General features: G+C 40.1%; 1 protein-coding gene across 2 annotated transcripts in view; it reads left to right on the forward strand.

Annotated features, from left to right (window-relative positions):
- The window catches only part of LOC117239544 (zinc finger protein 395), an 88,817-nt gene extending 80,572 nt beyond the window's left edge, over positions 1-8,245 (forward strand). For both annotated transcript variants that reach the window (XM_033505199.1, XM_033505200.1), the window contains 3 exons: positions 6,608-6,708; positions 7,265-7,529; positions 7,867-8,245. In XM_033505199.1, the coding sequence (XP_033361090.1) occupies positions 6,608-6,708; positions 7,265-7,529; positions 7,867-8,085 (585 nt within the window). In that variant the 3' untranslated portion in view covers positions 8,086-8,245. The remainder of the gene's footprint in view (positions 1-6,607; positions 6,709-7,264; positions 7,530-7,866) is intronic.
- The last annotated feature ends 11,039 nt before the right edge of the window (positions 8,246-19,284 follow it).

Raw genomic sequence — 19,284 nt, forward strand, 5'->3', positions numbered from 1 at the left:
TTCTACGTCGCCTATTTACGCGATTAATTAAAAGATATCTTCGAAATATAATTTTATTGTGTGTCGTATAAATCGTATAAATGATCAATGTCCTAATTACGATCTCAATTATTCCGTTGGTAACAGCGTATCAGCTTAGTTACTTTCGATCGAGTGAATCGGAACAATGCGAAAGTACAACAGAGCCAAACTAATTAAGATAATCATCGAGATAATTAATCTTCGTTGGAAAGTAGAATCCCAAATTATTATGCTAATCTGCGCGGTGTTTCCCACATACGCGAAGAAAACAAACGCCGCGACCGGTATACCGCTAACGCAAAGTAGAGTCGGCCATGATTAATCAGCCTCGCCTCGTTTCCGTCTTGAATTCAGCTGCTCCGCGCGCAAACTAACAACGCGCGCGTATTTTTATCGCGGAAGCACGAACAAGGTAACTGGCGGATTTTTACAACATGGCTGGAATGTACCCCGTGTCAAAGTCAAAGTCAACGATAAGACGATAAGCATGGAGGGAATGACCGACAATTCGCGCGTCACGTCGCTCGTCTTTATCCCATCTCGTTATCGTTTTCGTTCGCTCGTTATCTCGACCGCTTGCCGTCGGCTCGCGTTTGTCTACCCAAACGACAAAGTGACACATTCGATCGAGACTCGACGCAAGGAAGTACATACGTATCATGTCTGATGATTTGCCACTACTTCGATGTGCTAGCGTCCTCTATCGTTTCGGGTAGACGCTGGTCAAAGACGCACGCCGTTCGACGACGTAAACAACGCGACTGCGCATGCGCCGTGCTTCCCCCCTGCGCTCTTGCTCTTGAGTCTTTCACTTTTTCCGTCCTACTTCCTTCGTATATTGTTCTCTGTTGCTCTTACGGGCCAAGCAACTGCCGTTTCACAGTGTTCTCGATGGTGGCGCTGACCTTCATAATGGCGACGATCTCACCGGTAAATCGAGATTTATCGCAAATTTTTCCGAAGAATCCCGATCATTAAAAAAAAAAAAAAAAAAAACAAACAAACAGATGTTGATAACGGAGCAAGGATGGCTCCTGAAAATATTACTCCATTTGCGAATCGGTTTCTTTATACCATATTTCTCGTTGGCCAGGCACACATTGTAAACAGTTGAATATCCTGATGCAGTTTCATCGTGACTCACGGATGTTCAACGCTCTCCTCCCTCCCTCTCACGTGCTAGGAACGATTCTCTTTCTGTGTTCCCTGTGTCGTCGACCTCTGTTCTTGCTTGGAAATTGCGCCGAATCTGCCGTTCCAGCGTGTTTCTGTGCCTCGTGCATTTTTTACCGCTCAAATTGCTACACATTGGCGACGCCGAACAATGACAGACCTCAGGCTAACTTCTTGCTCTTTGTGCGCATCTATTATCGCCGATGCCGCTCCAAACACGCTTTAGTAAACAATAGCACGCTTTGACGCGCGCGCGTACGCAGCGTACAAACAATACACGAATTCAAAACCAAGCGTAGAAAACGCTTAAACCTTTTTGAATATCCACTCGTTTCTGCCTATCTATTCGTAAAATAAAAGAAATAGATGTCAGAAAGCGCGTGAAACTTTGTACTGTTTTTCGTGCGCGATTCTGTCGTTTCCAGAGTTTTCAAGCGACATCGTCTTATCGTGTCCCGCACTTACGCTAAAACTTCCTAATCTCGGTGCGTTCATATCGACGTAACTTCGACCATGATGAGGTACCCCATAACAAACCCATAGATTTCTCGTCACCCTGTATACTCCATGTTCGTGCGTAAAGCATTCGTGTGTTAAGAAGGGTCAACGTCCGACCCTCACCACACGCCACGGATCGACGCGCCAACACACAGAAGCCTGGTTTGTTTTGGTTTCCCGGGCATTACCCTTGCCTCCCCACTTCTTCGCAACTGACTCCTCTCTCTTTCTTTCTCCCTTTCTTACCCGCACCGACCGTATAGTCATCTCGTTCTTTCTCTTCCCGCGCGCACGATACGTCCGACGCTAGTGGAAGGTAGATCGGCGTGTTATACGGTGACGACGCGATCTCAAAATGGGAATTGACATCGAATTAGCGTGACGTCAACGAACGTACACGATGACTAGGTAATGCTACCCGACGATGAAATACCAGAAAAAGGAGATATATCTGTATATCGATGCATTTCATAAATTTGAGGTTCGAATGAATTGAGCATTGCTATACTTCGATAGCTCGCTAGGAAAAGTAACGATGTAGTTGTTTCGAAACAAAACAAATAGATAAGGAACGGTACTAAATGCAAGTTATCGAAAGGTCGAAACAGTAAAGGATTGAAAGGAGGCACGGCGTTGTTTCCAAGGCAGTGAGCATGGCGAGTGTGACGCGCGGAGAAAGCGAGAGCTGTGGAAAGCAAGTTATTGCGGTGCAAGTAGTTTCGGATCGATTTTCATATCCCGTGTCTCGTCGTGTTCGTTACGTTCACCTCGAACGTGGTGAACGTTTGATTCGCTGCTATCCCGCGGTGCACCTATACGCGTACACTACTCCGCGATCTACGCACCAAGTACTCTCGTGATGGACGCGAAATAAACACGCGGCCGCACCGCGAAGAGAGACCTTGCTTGGAATTTTCATTCGTGGAGGACGCTGTATGTATAATCGCATGCACGGTCCAATTATAAGCAATTCGTACGCCACGATACGAAACGGACGCTATGCGTGCGTGACATTAGCAGATGGATTCCAGAGGACGTGCATGCTTGTGCGTGTGCACGATGCAGGGAGAGAAGGGAAAGAGAGGAGATCGTCGCGTAAACGAGCCTGAAGCCCTAGGGTAGATGGCCCCGGCGTGGTCCGATCCGAGCGGAGCCGCGTGCATCCCCATCTATCTATCTATACTACCGGCAACATGGTATCGCGGCGCGCGATGCACCCACGGACAAGACTACTCGCCTAGCGAACTCGGCAACCCTGCCAGCTCGCTTACTTATCCCTGGCTCACTGAAAAGACCGCCACACCATCCAGAGCAACACCGAAGAAGATCGTCTTTCTCTTCGGCTGGCGAGATTTACATCTCTCTTTCTTCGACTCACGGTACTCCTTTTGGATCATCTCGCCAATGGAACGGACCGTGACCAATTACATCGGTCGTATTGTACACCGTGTTGCACTCGATGCAACCTGTTAACACAGCTTCGTGTGTATATATAGCGTATACTACCGCGTATTACCGTACACGCTTTACAGACCACCGTTTCTTTTTTTGGAAACGAAACTGGTCGAACGATTATGTGATACAAAGATCGGAGGATATTTTAGAAAGTCTGTTTATATCTTATCTACATTAGGTGTATGCGTAGACGTAATGATACTACACGTTCATCGATATGGACAGCCTCTATTCGTAATTATTAACCAACGTAACTGAAAGTCGACGCGCGTAAGAAGGGAAAGAATCGACGCTGACTTCTTCGGTACGAGGCAAGGCAAGGCAAGGCAAAGCAAAGGGAAAACATTGCCTGCCAACCGGCATAGAAGGTCTGTGACCTCGGCGATGCCTATGCTACGCTGTGTATACGCCGCTGGCCGCGTGTACCGTTTCAGAGGTGATGTCACGAACGGAAAGGTCCTTGAAGAACTGAGAGCAGCTTTTCTCGAGCGATTCTTTTCCTGTTTTATGGAACTTTGAAAACCGAGACACACCGGTACAACACGTTTTCCGTCTGACTCATTCGATAAACGGAGGGGAGATTCGCGTCATCGAGCCTCAACCGCGTTCACGGTATTTTTTACGATGTCAATTTCTACGATGGAAAAAGTTTGTTCCCTTTTTCTAATGCGATATTAATGGCGAGTTTTAAACTCGTCAACTGTCGCGTCGGCCATTTATGTTTGACGGTATTGACTTTGAAGCTTTGTGTAACTGTAGGGGTTTCCAGCGTGTTGTTAAGGTTTAGTTTCCGAGTTAGTTCAGGGAAAAGTAACAATAGCAGTAAATGATAATTGCAACTGTGCTAGAGCAAATAATATTCTTTTTGTAGAATCCACGCGACATATTTGTAATTAGAATTATTGTAAATCTGAAGTTACACATCTTGGAAACGTGTAAAGATATTTTACGCGTAAATTTAATTTTCATTTTTCTATATCCCTACTTTGTGAAATTAAAAGCATTTTACTGCTTTATGAAATCTCTTTATCTGTCAATCTTCTATCGTACTACACGTGGCAATAAAATCTTGCAATGTTCACCGTATTAGATTTGTATCAAGAGTTACAATTTGTAAACCTGGTGCAGACTCGTAGCAAATATATTTTTCGATTGTGCGATTATTAATTTACGAGTTTAATAGTTCCATTGTTAAGTGTCTTTGATACACGTGTACTTCTTGGCGTACAAGAAACGAGTCCTTGAGAAGTAACTGTCACGGAGATATATGTTGCTATGTTCTCTTATCGCTATTCGATTCCAATGCAAGTGTACTATAATGTCGTATCTGGCTACATTTGTCACTCTCTAGCAGTGTTATCTATATTCAGCGGTGTTATTTAATATTTAATATTATAGAATCACACTTGCAATATTAAGGGAAAGAGCGCGGAACCTGTAATGGAATATGTAAAATGTATATTTTATCGACTAAAATTTGTGGATCATCGATGACCCACGCAGCGTGGAACATAGTTTTAATCGTTCAAAGCGTTCCTCAAAGTGTCGCCACTCGCGGCGTCCTTCGCTTTTAACCTTTCGTGATTTGAGTATGCCTGCAGGCGCAGCCAATGTCAGACACGAGTTGTGTCGAAATTTTCAGCTGACACTGTCATACACACATATAAAACATCCTCCCTTTTCCATAGCGAACATTTGCATACGAACATTCTCATGGATATCTTGTAAAAGTCAAGCGTATTTCGTTAACATCTCAAGATGTAATTACGCAAGACAGATTAAGGCGTGTGCTCTGTCACTTTTTGCCAACCGTGGTATAATCTTGCTCGCGAACAATAAATCTCTTAACTTACATTCAAAACACTGTTTCTCGCTACATTAATTCGAATGTGCATTACCCGATAGTTCAAGCGTTTAATTAAGAGATAAGACGCGCAAGGAAAGAAAGTTGTTAGTTGAATTATTGGAACCGAAAGATTTGTATATACGAAGTTTCGTGTCTTCGTAAATCATTCGTTTTCGGAATAATAGAACTTTTCTGATTTCGTATTCCTGACGTTATGTTTAACTAAATGCAAGAGAGATCGATACATTCAACGAACGTAGCTTTAGAATGTCTTCTATCATTATCTTTTTTTATTATTTACTGGACAAGTTGGAGTTCCTCTTTCTTCCTGGGTTTCGATAAAAGAGTATATAGGAAATTGAAGTAGACGAGTATGAAACACAACGCGTGTAATTATCACTTATTCTGTGAAAAATTATTGATTGGAAATTTCATGCTAACAACCGCCTTTCGTAAATTGCAGGATTTAGAGATTCTTGAAGAATATTAGATAGAATATTTGGCTAATCGTAAAACCAATAACCTTAACCTACCGATTAAGCACAAAACCCAACAAATTAAATAATCACCTAAACCTCTCGCGTACCTGCGATTCTTACGTTTCCCCGAAACCTAACCTCAAATTATAGGTATAAAATGACACGTTCCACACATATAAAAAATTCCATATCTGCATCACCACGCGTGCTTGCATCGTCAATTTCCAATCGTCTCGCATCTCGAAACGGTCGACTCTCTGGAAAACAAAGCGGCATAATCATGATTTCGCGTCTGTTCCGTTGCGTGCGGCAGACAGAGCCGCGTGAAACGGTTGAAGGAAGGATCGCGGCACGATCATAGCACGACCGCGTGGCCCGACCAAGCGGTGTATCGTTCCTGGATCAATAGCACGTGATCGCGCCGGCACTGAGCTGCCGGCCAGATATAAACAAAGAAACGTGGCGCGCAGCGTACGCGCCGACTGCCGCGCATCGATTTTCGCCCGTGCGCCACTGTGCTTCGCGCGATATACGTACGATTCACGCTACGCCGCTCTCGTCGACGGACCGTGAGACGTCGTTAGAGGACGTCTGAAATCCTTCACGAAATATTTCGGCACAACGATCGAGACTGTTCGAAAATCATATGAAATTAACACCGACTGTATTTGTCTGAAATTCGCGTTTCGCGAGTAGGTGAGTTGCTCGCGGATCCGAGGTGGATTTAAAATTTTTCCAACTTTGCACTTACAGCCGTATAGATTTCTGAATTAATCGTGAAATTTGGCTCGATTCGAACGTTTTCGAAATGTTACATTTACGATATAGTGTGTTAGAGTTTCGAACGGATTTGCAACTCACTACTGCGAACAACTCCACGCAACAACGCTAATCGACGTGTTAATAAATTCTCTTCGCTCTAGATATCGAATTCTTTCTCTACGAGGAGGAAGATATACGATGGATACTAAAAACGCTATCGCTTTAACGTTCAATCATCTTCGTATTTATCAATTCAACATTCCTATCATCGGTCTAACATTTGAAACAATCACTGTTATTCTTCTGACACAGTACGAACTATGTTAACGTAGAAAATAACAGATGATAAATCTATTCGATCTTTTGATTTTAGGCGAACGCAGCGATAGTGTTCAAATGCACTTGGCCAGGCTGCCTGGAAATCAAAGCAACTGTGGCGCTTATCGAGGAGCACGTGCGTCAATCACACTTGGGGTAAGTTTAAGCGTAGTACCGTAAGACGCAACAAGTCTCGTGAAAATCTAACGAGCTCTCGGCACACCGCGCTGTATTTTATCGCGTCTGTTGCACGAACTCGAGTGCGCTACGATTAATCCTCGTTTCGTGAATATGGTCACAGGTTATCTGCAAGATCTATATCTATACTCTTTCGATTATTTATCTTTTCTTTTAACATCTTCGTCCAGTTGCAATCAGAAAAGAGATACGATATCTTTCATCTTTAGATAAGCCATCTATCTTATTTGTCAACTTGAAACAATCCTATATTCACCACATCTGCGCTACTTTCCAACTTACAATACTCAAAGTTGGAACGGCCCGGTATCTATCGTCGCGAGTATAATTTTTCAAAGCCTTCGCCATCCAAGCATTAACCTTGAACCAAGCGATAAGATAAAACTACTGGGCATGCCGGACTTCGTGAACATCGGGAAGAGTAGATCGTTTTCGTTCACGCGCGTGCAGATTGTGTATACGTTCGCACGCGCTGATATAGGCACCTTTAACGAGGATCACGCTTATGTTTCAGGCCGAAAAAGTCGAATGGCTATGATAACGAGGAAGACGACGACATTTCTGACCACGAAGAAGAATTTTATTATCAAGAAGTGGCGGTCGATCACATGAGCTCTCCGCCAACGATGTCACATCGAGACATGGCCAGGCCTCCGCACGAAGATCCGGAATACCAGAAACAGCTCCGTTTAGAGGCCACTTCTGCCACTACCAGTACAGAAAACGTGATGGTGGGCATCAGAGAACGGAACACTGCGTTCGCCATCTCGCAATCGCCGGTACGTCGCATTACATTCGTGTTGATTCCGACTTGGACACGTTTATTGTGGTAGTTCGAGCAATTCTTCAAATCGAGCAATTTTTGAGAAGCATGGTTTAGCAGAATGAACGGTTGGTTTGTTTCCCAAAAGCCTGGAAACCATGAAGAAAAAAAAGTTCTTTCGTTTTAATACACACCGTGCATTATCGATCAAGATTACGTTAGTTGCTAAATCAGTAAATTCAAACGAGCCAAATAAACGCAGTCCAACCGTAGTCCAAACGTAGAAAGAAGCAAATTACAAAAGCCCTTCCACGTGCGATTACTAAAATTTGATTTCTCTTTCCACAAAACAGGGTACACCGATCAAGCACATAAAGTTGTCGCCCCGGCCGTTCCAGGCGTATCAGCAGAACATAGGCCTGCTGACGGTGACTACCGGCAAGATGCCGTCGTCGCCGCGACGGATCCGCGGCGAGACGAAGAAATGCCGCAAGGTCTACGGTATGGAGCATCGTGACCAATGGTGCACACAGTGCAAATGGAAGAAGGCCTGCAGCCGTTTCGGCGACTAGGCCAAGCGGCCGCCCCGTTCGTATGTCCGCGGGCGGAGACCGTCGCCGAGCCGACCCCAGAGTTTGCCAATGCTACGTTAAACTTCTCGCCAACTGCCAGCAAACAACAATTGCAAATTTCCACAACAGTCGAACAGTTACAGACAGCCACGAGTTGTAACAAGTCAAGTTACGAACGGTCGTCGTCGTCGTCATCGTCAATTGTGACGTTGTTGTCGTCGCGGCGATGGCGACCACTCGCTTGATACAGGCGCGATGAAAGCGCGTTTTCCTCTCGCGTGGTTCGCGTTGTATCATGGTCACGGGACAGCGAAGACGTATCCTGCAGTATCGTCCACCATCTTCATATATAAATAGATCCATATATAAATAGATTCGAAAAAAAAAAAAAAAACGAAGAAAGCGCCAAAGATCGAAGAACGATCTCTGTGTGGTCTGTGATGTTCAGCGCGGCTCATATCGAACAGCGAAACACCACTTCTTCCTGTTTTTTCTTCTTATTCTTCTCGCTAAACCCGTCGTGTTTCCTCGCCGTTCTCCTCGCTTCCCTCTTTTATGGAAACGAGGCGATGAGAGGGGCACGGGTCAAGAAAAATACGTCAATCCCATGACGGATGGCGGGTGGTTAGAAGGGCTGATCTCGCGTTTGTTTACTACGTGGTAAAAAAAAGGATATAGAATCGTAAAGGAAAGAATCGTGTTTGACTTGGTCTAAAATACACAGATATATGTTGCGTTGTCGAGCGATGGTAGAGCGGAGAAGAAGAAAATCGAGTGTAACGTTGTAACGAAAGGAAAAAAGAAATAGAAATAGAAGATCGTTGACCGATCGTCGAACGATATCTTATCACTCTCGTCTAGCACTTGGCAAACTCCGTCAGGGTCGTTTTAGCCGTAATAAGGGGTTTTGATTAGTAGATAGCGAATAATTGGCGTACTGGACGAGGCGTCCTTAGACTGTCGCGCCCTCTCTGTCTCTCTTTCTCCATTCTTTCTCTTTGTTATCTCTATGTAGTCTTTTCTCTTCCTGTCTCTGATGGAATGTAAGAGGGCTCGGAACATGACCTCGCTTCCGGTTCGCCAAAAAACAAGAATTTTAAAAGAAAAAAAAAAAGAATCTTTCCGTGATTCGTTAGGTAAAGAAAAAAAAAAGAAAACAAAGAGACACGCGACTCAAGAATCGTACGGATGAGCACGCGTGCCTCTGAAAATACGTGCTGGTTCCCGAACCGACTCTTAGGTCATTACAATAGGTCTTCCTTCATCCGACGAGAGCGTCTAGGCTCCATTTCCTCGCTGGGCTCTCTTGGCTTGCCTTTTCGAGGGATGTGGATGGTCGTCACGCGATCCTCGCAGAAAAAGAGAGTCCCCGTGGGTCCGTGTATCACGCGTGCGTGTCCCACATCGTGGCCGTTCGTTTGTTCGGCTGATTATTCGTCCGTTTGCCTCACGGTGGCCCCTCGCGTGCGCTCGCATACGCGTATTCGTCAACGAATATTCGCCGATCTTTAGAAATATTATCGAACGTATATTCGCGTAAGATCATTTCAGCTGGTCTTGAAATTGATGCGAGACGAAACGAACGAATATTCGAAATTAACGCGCATACTATCCAGAAAGTTGATTGGGAACGGAATATTTTTAAACCAGAAAAAGTTGTGTCGAAATATTTAATCGAAAGAAATTAACGATCGCCTTGAAATTTTTAATATTTATCCGATGAATATGTATGGAGGAACATATTTATTGGCGTAATGAACGTTTCATTCTCGTTACCCGAGACTGTTGCTTTTAAAAATTTCATAAATCCGCGAATTTATAATTCGTGATTTTGTATTCGCTGCGAGTCATTTTTAAGTATACTTCCAATAAACGAATATTCGCGCGATTCGCTTCGTATCAATTTATCGACTCGCGTAAAAAGTCTCGCGTTCCGTGGCTTTAGCTAAAACATGAAATATTCGTTTGCGAATGGCACGTTTCGTAGGGGGTCGATATAGTATAATTTCTCTGTCGTATGTAATATAGCGTGGGGGACGTACGCGACGCGCGTTCCGGACGAACGGAAGACCGTGAAAACAAATCGAATATTCGATTTGACCGATTGTTCTTCCTTGAAGGACGCAGGCGGGCATGTCTAGAACGAAGATTCGCCGCGAACCTACAGGCAATTGTGATATTTTTTCTCGAAATTTTATCGAATTAATTAGGCGAATCACCGTGGGCCGATACTATAAATTAGGCATGAATTTTATTGGGATGACGATGGGTCGACAAAAAGCGACGAAAATAATACGACGTGTCGATAAGGTAATGGTTTAAAAACGCAGGGAAAAGAAAGAAGGGCAAACGCGCGGAAGCAAAATTTTATACACCAATTGTTATACTGCCAGATTAAAAAGTAATTCAATGAAACGAATAAAAAATTATACGAAAAAAAAAAACAAAAAAAGGAGGTATAAAAACGAAGGAAAACGATTAAAATATCGTTTCGAGCTTCGTATACGAAAAAATACACACACGCACACACACCACGAAGATACCATCGTGTGTGTCAGGCTCAGGCTGCTTGCTAGCCTCCTCTCGACGACCTAAGACCGTGTTCGCCGATAGAAGGAAAAACGAATAATAAGAATATGAAGCTGCATGCACGAAATTTCGGTATAGATAGATAGGCTTCGCAGTTGAATCGATCGATCGATTGTACCCTAGCAGCGAGATTCTCTTTTCAAGATCTTGCTTTCTGATTATATACATATGTGTATAAATGCGTTTATATATATATATATATATATATATATATATATACACACGTGTATGTAGAACAATGGAAAAAGATAAATGAAACATATAAAATTTGTGAGGCAGATATTAAACGTTCAGTCACTTCTTTGTCTGTCTATCGCGGGACGCTTCTACTTTAAACCAACATCGTCAAATGTGCTCCCTTCTCGCTTTCGATCGTTCGCACGACTCGCGCGTAACTTATATACGAATCATCTTTTTCGGTTATCGAAAGAGACGATAATAGAATAAAGAGTAAAAAAGAAAAGGAAAAAAAAGGAACACACATAGAGAGAAAAAAGAAAGAAATCATTTGATCTCCATAAATTTTGCGACGTGATACACGGGTGAACTCGTACGCATCAAGTCTCTAGACGACGATATTATGTTCGCTTTGGAAGAGGTTGCTTCGAAACGTAGCGATAGATTTCGTTGTTGTCTCATCGACTAATTTAAACTGATTCTTTGTCATTGATGTTTGATATTATTAGGACCGTTGTTACTCGTTTCTGTTAACGAGACCAGCGTCTCGTTCCTTTTTTTTTTTTTTTTTTTTTTTTAACGAACACCGAAACGAAAAAATTCAAAGGGTATTTCAAAGACTGTAGGTATATATTTAACGTCCGTTCGTTTCTTTCCCTCTCTATTTTAATTCGTATTTACGGAGAGGAGACTACTTCCATCGTGTTAATCGATGCTCATTTTTCTAGTACAATTTAATCGCGCGACGATGTTTTTTCTCCTCACACACGTGTTTTATCCTTGTTTGCTCGCATAATTTTACGGTTTATATCACTCTCGAATCGTGTATTGATATTTAATATATATATCTATATATGATAGTTATATGTATATTAACGTTGTAAGTATATACATATATATGCCCGTTTTAACACTTTAACGTTACTTGAGATTAAGAGATTCGTCGGGCGAATAAACATTAAAAAAAAAAAAAAAGGGAAAAAAAGAAAGAAAGAAAAGGGAGGAGAAGTGTCAATTACGGAGTTCTTTTTTGTGCAAAACCGTGTCAAATTCCGCGGAGAAAAAGAAGAATCACGAAATCAGACCAATTATATTATTATCGTGGCGATACATTACGTTTTCTCGCGACACGCGCATACAGGCACATAGAATCATGTATTTCCGAACCAAAGACGCCGTCGTATCTCCGATCGTGTTTACCAAATTTCAATCGATCTGTGGAGTTCAGGATTCTCTTCGTCGAGAACAAGTCGCTTAAACACAGTTCGTCATTGTCGTACCACGAGGATTGTATAAATCTTGCGAAATAGTTTTTCTATTTCTTTCTCTTCTCTTTTTAATACTAGATACATTATCTACGTACTTAGAAAAAATCTATTTTCTTTTGTTTCTTCGATCGGTTTGACTGGTAGCGGACACATAACAATACGAAGACCGCGCGGTGAAAATACGACAGGTCCCATCTTCGTTAGTTTTCTCACCTTTAATTTGATCTTTTCAATATGAAGCAGTTTGAAGGATTCGCCTTTTGCAAACAGATGATCAATCCACAATGTTTTTATAAGACTCAAATAACATTAACTTAAAACGTCGTCAAAGACTACGATAAAATACATCTTTAATTCGAAAATTAAACGATAAGATAATCTTCATATGGAATCGATCGTCACTGATCGAAATTACTCTACAAAATATACGGGAAATGCTATCGTGTTATCGTGTTCTTCACCCGTGGCCTTCGTATCGAGTCTCAGTGAATTTCCTGAGAATAGAATTTCATAGACGAATTAGAACGGCATAAAGTATTAGTCGATGTCACTGTGCTCGATCGAACGCAAGAACTTATGCCCGCTGATCCTAGAAAAAAAGAAATGATCAAGATCATTGAATCGTTACGATTTTACAAAGGAGGATTTCGTAGGAACATTCTGAACGGAGAATGATTCCTCGTGAACTAGTTTGCGAAATGAATGTCAAGGAACAAATAAGCGAAGAAAAAATAGGAAATGAAAGTCGCGAATTGAGTGCAAGCTCGCGCGAACAAACCGCGAGCGTGCATAGGATAGAAAGTAATTGCCGTCCAAATAGGTTCCTTTTTTTAAATCAAAATTACCGAACCAAAATGGTTTCTCGGCCGTACGATTAAAATCGGCATACTTTTCCGGAAAACTACAGTAGGACGCCGAATAATGCTACGAGTGGAAGGAACACAAGGGGTAGTTTGAAAAAGTGGATCCCTTGATTATTGATCGTTAAAAAGAAATGAAAAAATATCGGAGGCAACGAAATCAGAACATTATATTGAAAATTTTGTAAAACTTGTGTTTTCTACAAAATATTTTTTCATTATTAGTACAACATTGATATATCATGCGATTAAGAATTTTTTACACAAAACCTTAGACAAAGATCTTTTAACTTAAACTTTCTTTTTATAGGCAAATATTGTGTGTTTTTAACACAGTTTTACGTATGTTTAATGTCAAAGAAGCGATTAAGTATTTCTTTTGTTAAGACGCTTTTAAGGCACAGCCTGCACACTCTAATATCTTAATTTTTATTCAAATTTTAATCAGCGATACCGATATTTTTAGTACGTTACGAGAATAATTACTTTTCTTTTGTTTTTGGCATTATTTTTATTTCTTATACATGTATAGAAAATACACGTACCCCGCGGTCCCACAATTTTTTGAAATTTACAGAAATTTTGATAGATCGATCTTTTACAACGAGCCAAGTATGTGGTATTATTCGGCACAAGTCAGACGAAATTTTAATTTCTCTCGTATCCGTGTAGAAGAAACGGAAACATTGTCCTAAACGAACGAGCATCATCCAGAAAGGAAAAACTTGATTTTACCGTTATGCCTTTGAACAGAGAAAGGAGTTCGAACAAACTGACGCTAGATCATTTCTTGCGTGGAGAAGTGTCAGAAGCGAAAAGAGAATTTTGGCGGGAATTCAAATAAAGGCACTAACGTGGAAACTCACAGTACAAGGTTAAACGATTGTGCCATCTGAAATGCCAAATATTCTCTGGTACTTTTATCTTAAAATAAAAATTCGAAGAAAAAAAAAAAGTATAAAAAACAGAAAAAAAACGAAAAAATAACAAAGAATAACAAAGGTAAGTTTGTAGGAAAAAAAAGCAAAAAAGATGGACATTTAACGCGAAAGAGAAACATTTAAACGCGATGAGAACGGAACGAGAACGAGAACTTAAAAGTTTCGTAACGGAAGCTTTACAGACTTAAAGATACCTCAGGTTTATTTCATATACGGAAACAACGGTGAGGCCGTTTTGATCGAAGCAAATGTGTTCCGGAAAAAAGCGGGACGACTCGTTTAAACGATAGACGCGTATCTTCGCGATCACCGTCTGTCATACTGGTTGCCCTTCTCCCGTTTCGATCAAAGTGGCTAGCCGATAGGTACTGAAAATATATTTCATACGTATCTCCTCGCGAAGTAAACGTCAATATTACTTAGTCGAATTCGTTGCATCGAGTCGTGAACTCGATTCGTTATTATTGTAAAATATATGTAATCGCATTTAATAGATCGCCTGAAAACGTTCAAACGCCGGGGACGAAAACCTGGGCCCGATCATTTTCTGCCGACTATCCTCCAACGACAATATGAATGATTAGGAGAAAAAGAAAACGTCGTTCTCGCGTCTACAGTGTTGCCGGAATGGACGTATGTACGGTGATTCGATCGGACGATCGATTCCGATCGAATCGGCGGATTTTCTTCGCACGATGCTCGCAATTCGTCTCTCGCGGACCGATGTATCGTTGAGATCTCGCGCAGTGACAGCTGAAATGGCCGTGTAAAAAGAGTCCCATCGCCCCGTTGGCAACACTGTACGGCCGCGATAGCCGAGCATAGTCCGCGCGCGTATTAACCGAACATTCGATCGATTCGACAAGCGAGCCAATTAGGGGCGATCAAAATCCTATATTGAATGACAGCAGAGACAGCGATCGCCCCGGATAATCAATCCATGGGCTCTGGTGTGTCCCAGCACGATCGCCGAGATTCGGATGGGAAAGAAACAAGAAAAGTCGCAGAGAAATTAAATGGCCGGGATTATCATACCAAAACGATCTCATATCGATTTAATGAAATGCAATTTTTGATCGTGCGGTCGACCGGGGGCGCCGTTCACACACACAAACACGGTAAACATATTACATTACATAGAAGCATGCTGGATATTAAAGCGGCGACATCTTCGCAAGTGCGAGGAAAATTCATTGCATGTACCTGTTTAATAAAATCGTCGCTGACCGACGCGGGGCAGAAGGCGAGACGTATTTATAAATTGATTTCGAATCAATCAAAGCGGAATCCCTTTTGCCGCTGGCCGCCTTTTAGACAGCGTTTGCACTTGGTCGATCGCACAAAGTAAAGACATATTATTAATAGTATATTATATTATATTATATTATTATATTATATTATATATATTATTATATATTATATTATATTATAATTATAATTATATTATATTATATTATTACCATTATTAATTATTAATTTTTATTGATTATTATTATTTCCATCGTCATCGTCATTATCATCATTTCTAACAAAAAAAAAAAAAAAAGAACAAGCTATTAATTAGCATCACTATCGGTAACGATCATGTGAATGTCAGAGGAAAGGAAAAAGAAAAGGCAAGATAAAGATGCGCGAGATTCTTATCGACGCGTTATAAGGAACTTGTTAGTATTATGCAATACTCCGTGCATCAATATGTATAACAATGGATTAAGCTATCCAGCTATCCAAGACGTATTATACAATTGACCATAAGATCCGAAAGAGGGCTGGCACGGCGTGCAACCAGCGACTCTTATCAAATATTTACATCCGTATATCGCTGCAGAAGCTACTATTTATCGAGAAAAGAAAACAAAATATAGTGTCATAGGTTAACGTAAAAGCTGCTGTGGTTATGTCACATTATACAACGCCTGAACGATTCGAGCATATATCATCCGTGGAACGAGTCATAGATGGAATAAAAAAGATGGAATTTAATTGAAGTGTAAATTTTATTGTTGGACTCTCTCCCGGTAATAAACTAACCGGTAAAAAAAGTCGCATTGACTTATTAATTCATACTTTCCATACTTCCAAGATTAAGTTGCTTTAATTTTTTTTTCGTTGACACGTAGGTACATGCCATCGCACGATACGTTTGCATGAATAGTCAAGTGGCAAAAACAGAGTTATCGTGTTTATTAAAGTAAATTGTAACGCGTAAAAATCTATGCATCGATCGCGTAAACAGTGCAGAATACACATGTATGTATGTATAGTGTTAAATAAATTATATTGTGGTGATCATCTTTCAAAAGTTTAAACTTCGTGTTTACGTATTTTTAACGGTTCTTTTAATAAATATTAAATTTAATAGTAAATTAAGAAAGAGAAGTAACGAATGAAAATTATCGTGTTATTAGGTTTTAATAATTTATTAATAATTGAATGAATGAAAAAAATGAATAATTGATATTAGGTTTTAAAAATTTAATAATTGATATATATATATATATATATATCTTTTTCAGTACACAGAGAGTATTGAACAATTAAAAAATTTTTAGTGAACGTTTTATTTTTTCTAGATTATTTTATCTATTAAGTAGTTTCGTTTCTATATCGGCAATAATAGAGACGATATATTGAAACATTTAGCTGTGTATTATTAATTTTAATATTGTATTGTGATAGTAATGTAAATAATTTAGTGACTAGAGTATCACTAATTCTTATTTCGACTGACTAAGGTCTTTCAATTATATACCGCATAATATTTATTTTGTTGCTCAAAAAAATATGCGTATATACATATATACATATATAATCTATCAGAACGATAAAAGAAGGCGAATATACGTCTAGAGGGAAGTTTTATCGCTGTGCGCTTTTACTCGTGCCATAATGAGACATAATCGCAGCTTCGGACATTCACCCGGCCAAATAAAAGTTTTTAAGCCACTTTGTGAAATTCTTTTCGAAATTTAAAGGCGTGTATCCTTGATCGATCGAATTTTTAAAGTGATTCTGTCCAACGATCTTTCTGTATCCTAAGCATGATCGATATCTGCGATGTTAGATTATTAATTAATATACTAGATAGAAAAAAAGAATAAGAAATATTAAATCCTACAAAACTTTTCTCTAAGAATTTATTTAATTCCATAAATTTACTAGCAATTAACATTCTTTACATTAACAAAATTACATATATTTTACCCGAATAATATTATAAAAATGTAGTAAAATTTCAGGTTACTTCGTTGTACGTTAGGCTTTGTACATAAAACGAAAAAATGAATAAAAGAGAAAGAAAATAAAATATGTATAATGGAAAGTGTTTAGAGATGAAGCTTCGATGAATTTTCTACGAGCACAAATTAAGTATGTACACCGATTCGAACAGGTCAATATCAGAGAGTACAGTGCCCCTAATCGATCAATCGACAGTCCATTGAAGTTTCATTCGTTTGTGCTTGCTGAAAATGCTGCTCTTAATTACTTGTCGCGACTGTATTTAATATTCCGTCGAACCCGTCACTATACCCACTCTTAATACACGAACACGCACATACACGATCATAGAAACGTGATTAGTAATTAACAAAAATCTTCAATATCATCTTTCTTCTAATCGTAAACAGTTTCTTGGATTCGTAGAGCTGTATCGATAAAGTAGTTGCAGTAATCGTTAGCAATATTTATAGATATCTGAAGAATGAAATTATAGGAGGCGCAACGAAATTTTCGATATTATTAGACGTACTATAAAGTAAGAATCTGCAGTGTGATATGGATTGCTTTAGGAAAAGAAAACATAATCATTAATTATTGATATTGGTATAGGATGAAGCTTTTTCTCGACGCGTATCACGTAATCAGTGATATAACGAGATAGTGGTATATCTGTCGCTGGTAGCACTGGTAATGTATACAAGATGATCTGTCAGAAATGACACACCTAATTATGCAAGTATTTCCTTTTCCATTGCAGATACGAAAAAATGTAGAAATAAAAATTCAGACATTTTTTGAGATAAATAACAATTTTTTTTTTAGAAGTACCATATTATTTTACAAATTACACAGGTTTAACCATTTTTTTTTTTGTAATACAACCATAAATTCAAGATATTGTTTTTCATAACATGCATGCGTCGAGTAACGATCGAACATAATTTTCACTTTTTACATTTTTTCGTATCTTTAACAGTGAAGAAAGTATTCTAATTTCTGATGTACTACCCTATGTAATTCGTACATATTGTTCCAGGATATATAATGTTTTAAAAGGTTATGTTTGAGAATTTTTGTCCGCGTTCTTCGCGCGTCGAAGACCAAAAAAGCGTGGTTCATACCAAGGAACTAAGGCACATATTCGAGTGCACATTGCCAACGCGTTACTAATTAGATAATAGACGGCGGCGAATTTCATTTGTTTTATTAGATAATAAATATTAAGATACGTAACATCGACGCGCGCCACGCATACGAAGACTCCTTTTACGCAAAGACTGTTTTATCTCCGCGGTGTGTCCGCTGAGACTGTTTTGGTCTGCAACGTTGCACACGCGGGATTAGATAATAAAGCATATCAGGATCGGATTATCGGGTATCGAAAACTGGGCGTACAAACGGTACCCTGAAACGAATTGTCATCATCGCGCAATAATTATGTTCGTTCGACACGACCGAGACGCGTTTCCAAAATAGTGAATATCATCGAAGAGAACATCGATCCGATACTGAGAATGCTCATAACTCGATCCGATTCAACGTACATATATGTTCGTTGTGATCAGCTGAGCGGATCGTAGATAACGATGTAGAAAGTACGTTGTCAAAATGACTCCTGTGCTTGTATACTCCTACATACATACATACATACATATATAGAGGTATACACACGCTCGTCTTACGACGTTTTTTTTAAATAACACTACCCGATACTATTGTATAAATATTTAAACGCAAAGCCATTTTTAAGAAATGTTCTCTACACACGGTCATTCAATTTGAAGAATAATAAAACGAAGAAAAGAAATAAAGACGAAGATAATTCGTGAATCGTTCGAACGGTGAAAATATCGCACGTAGATATTTGTTACGATATCGAATTATCAGCGTCACAACAAGTCGACCAATCCAACAATACACAGGGGTCAAAAACCTGTATTTGCAATACACTAATATAGCAATAGGTGTCCTGTGTTTTTATACACGCCCTCTTTCCGACGCGTGTCAACGAAATCTAGCACAAAGAACGAGAGACGAACAGCGGTGCATTGGCGTCGCTAAATCGCATCGCCCGATATGGCCTTTCATGCCTGCTGGAACACCTACAGCATGCATTGTTCGACGAATCGTTTTTATTACCCG

Source organism: Bombus vosnesenskii, unplaced genomic scaffold, assembly GCF_011952255.1.
Source record: "Bombus vosnesenskii isolate JDL3184/JDL3185 unplaced genomic scaffold, Bvos_JDL3184-5_v1.1 scf7180000014105, whole genome shotgun sequence".
NCBI classification, from domain to species: domain Eukaryota; kingdom Metazoa; phylum Arthropoda; class Insecta; order Hymenoptera; family Apidae; genus Bombus; species Bombus vosnesenskii.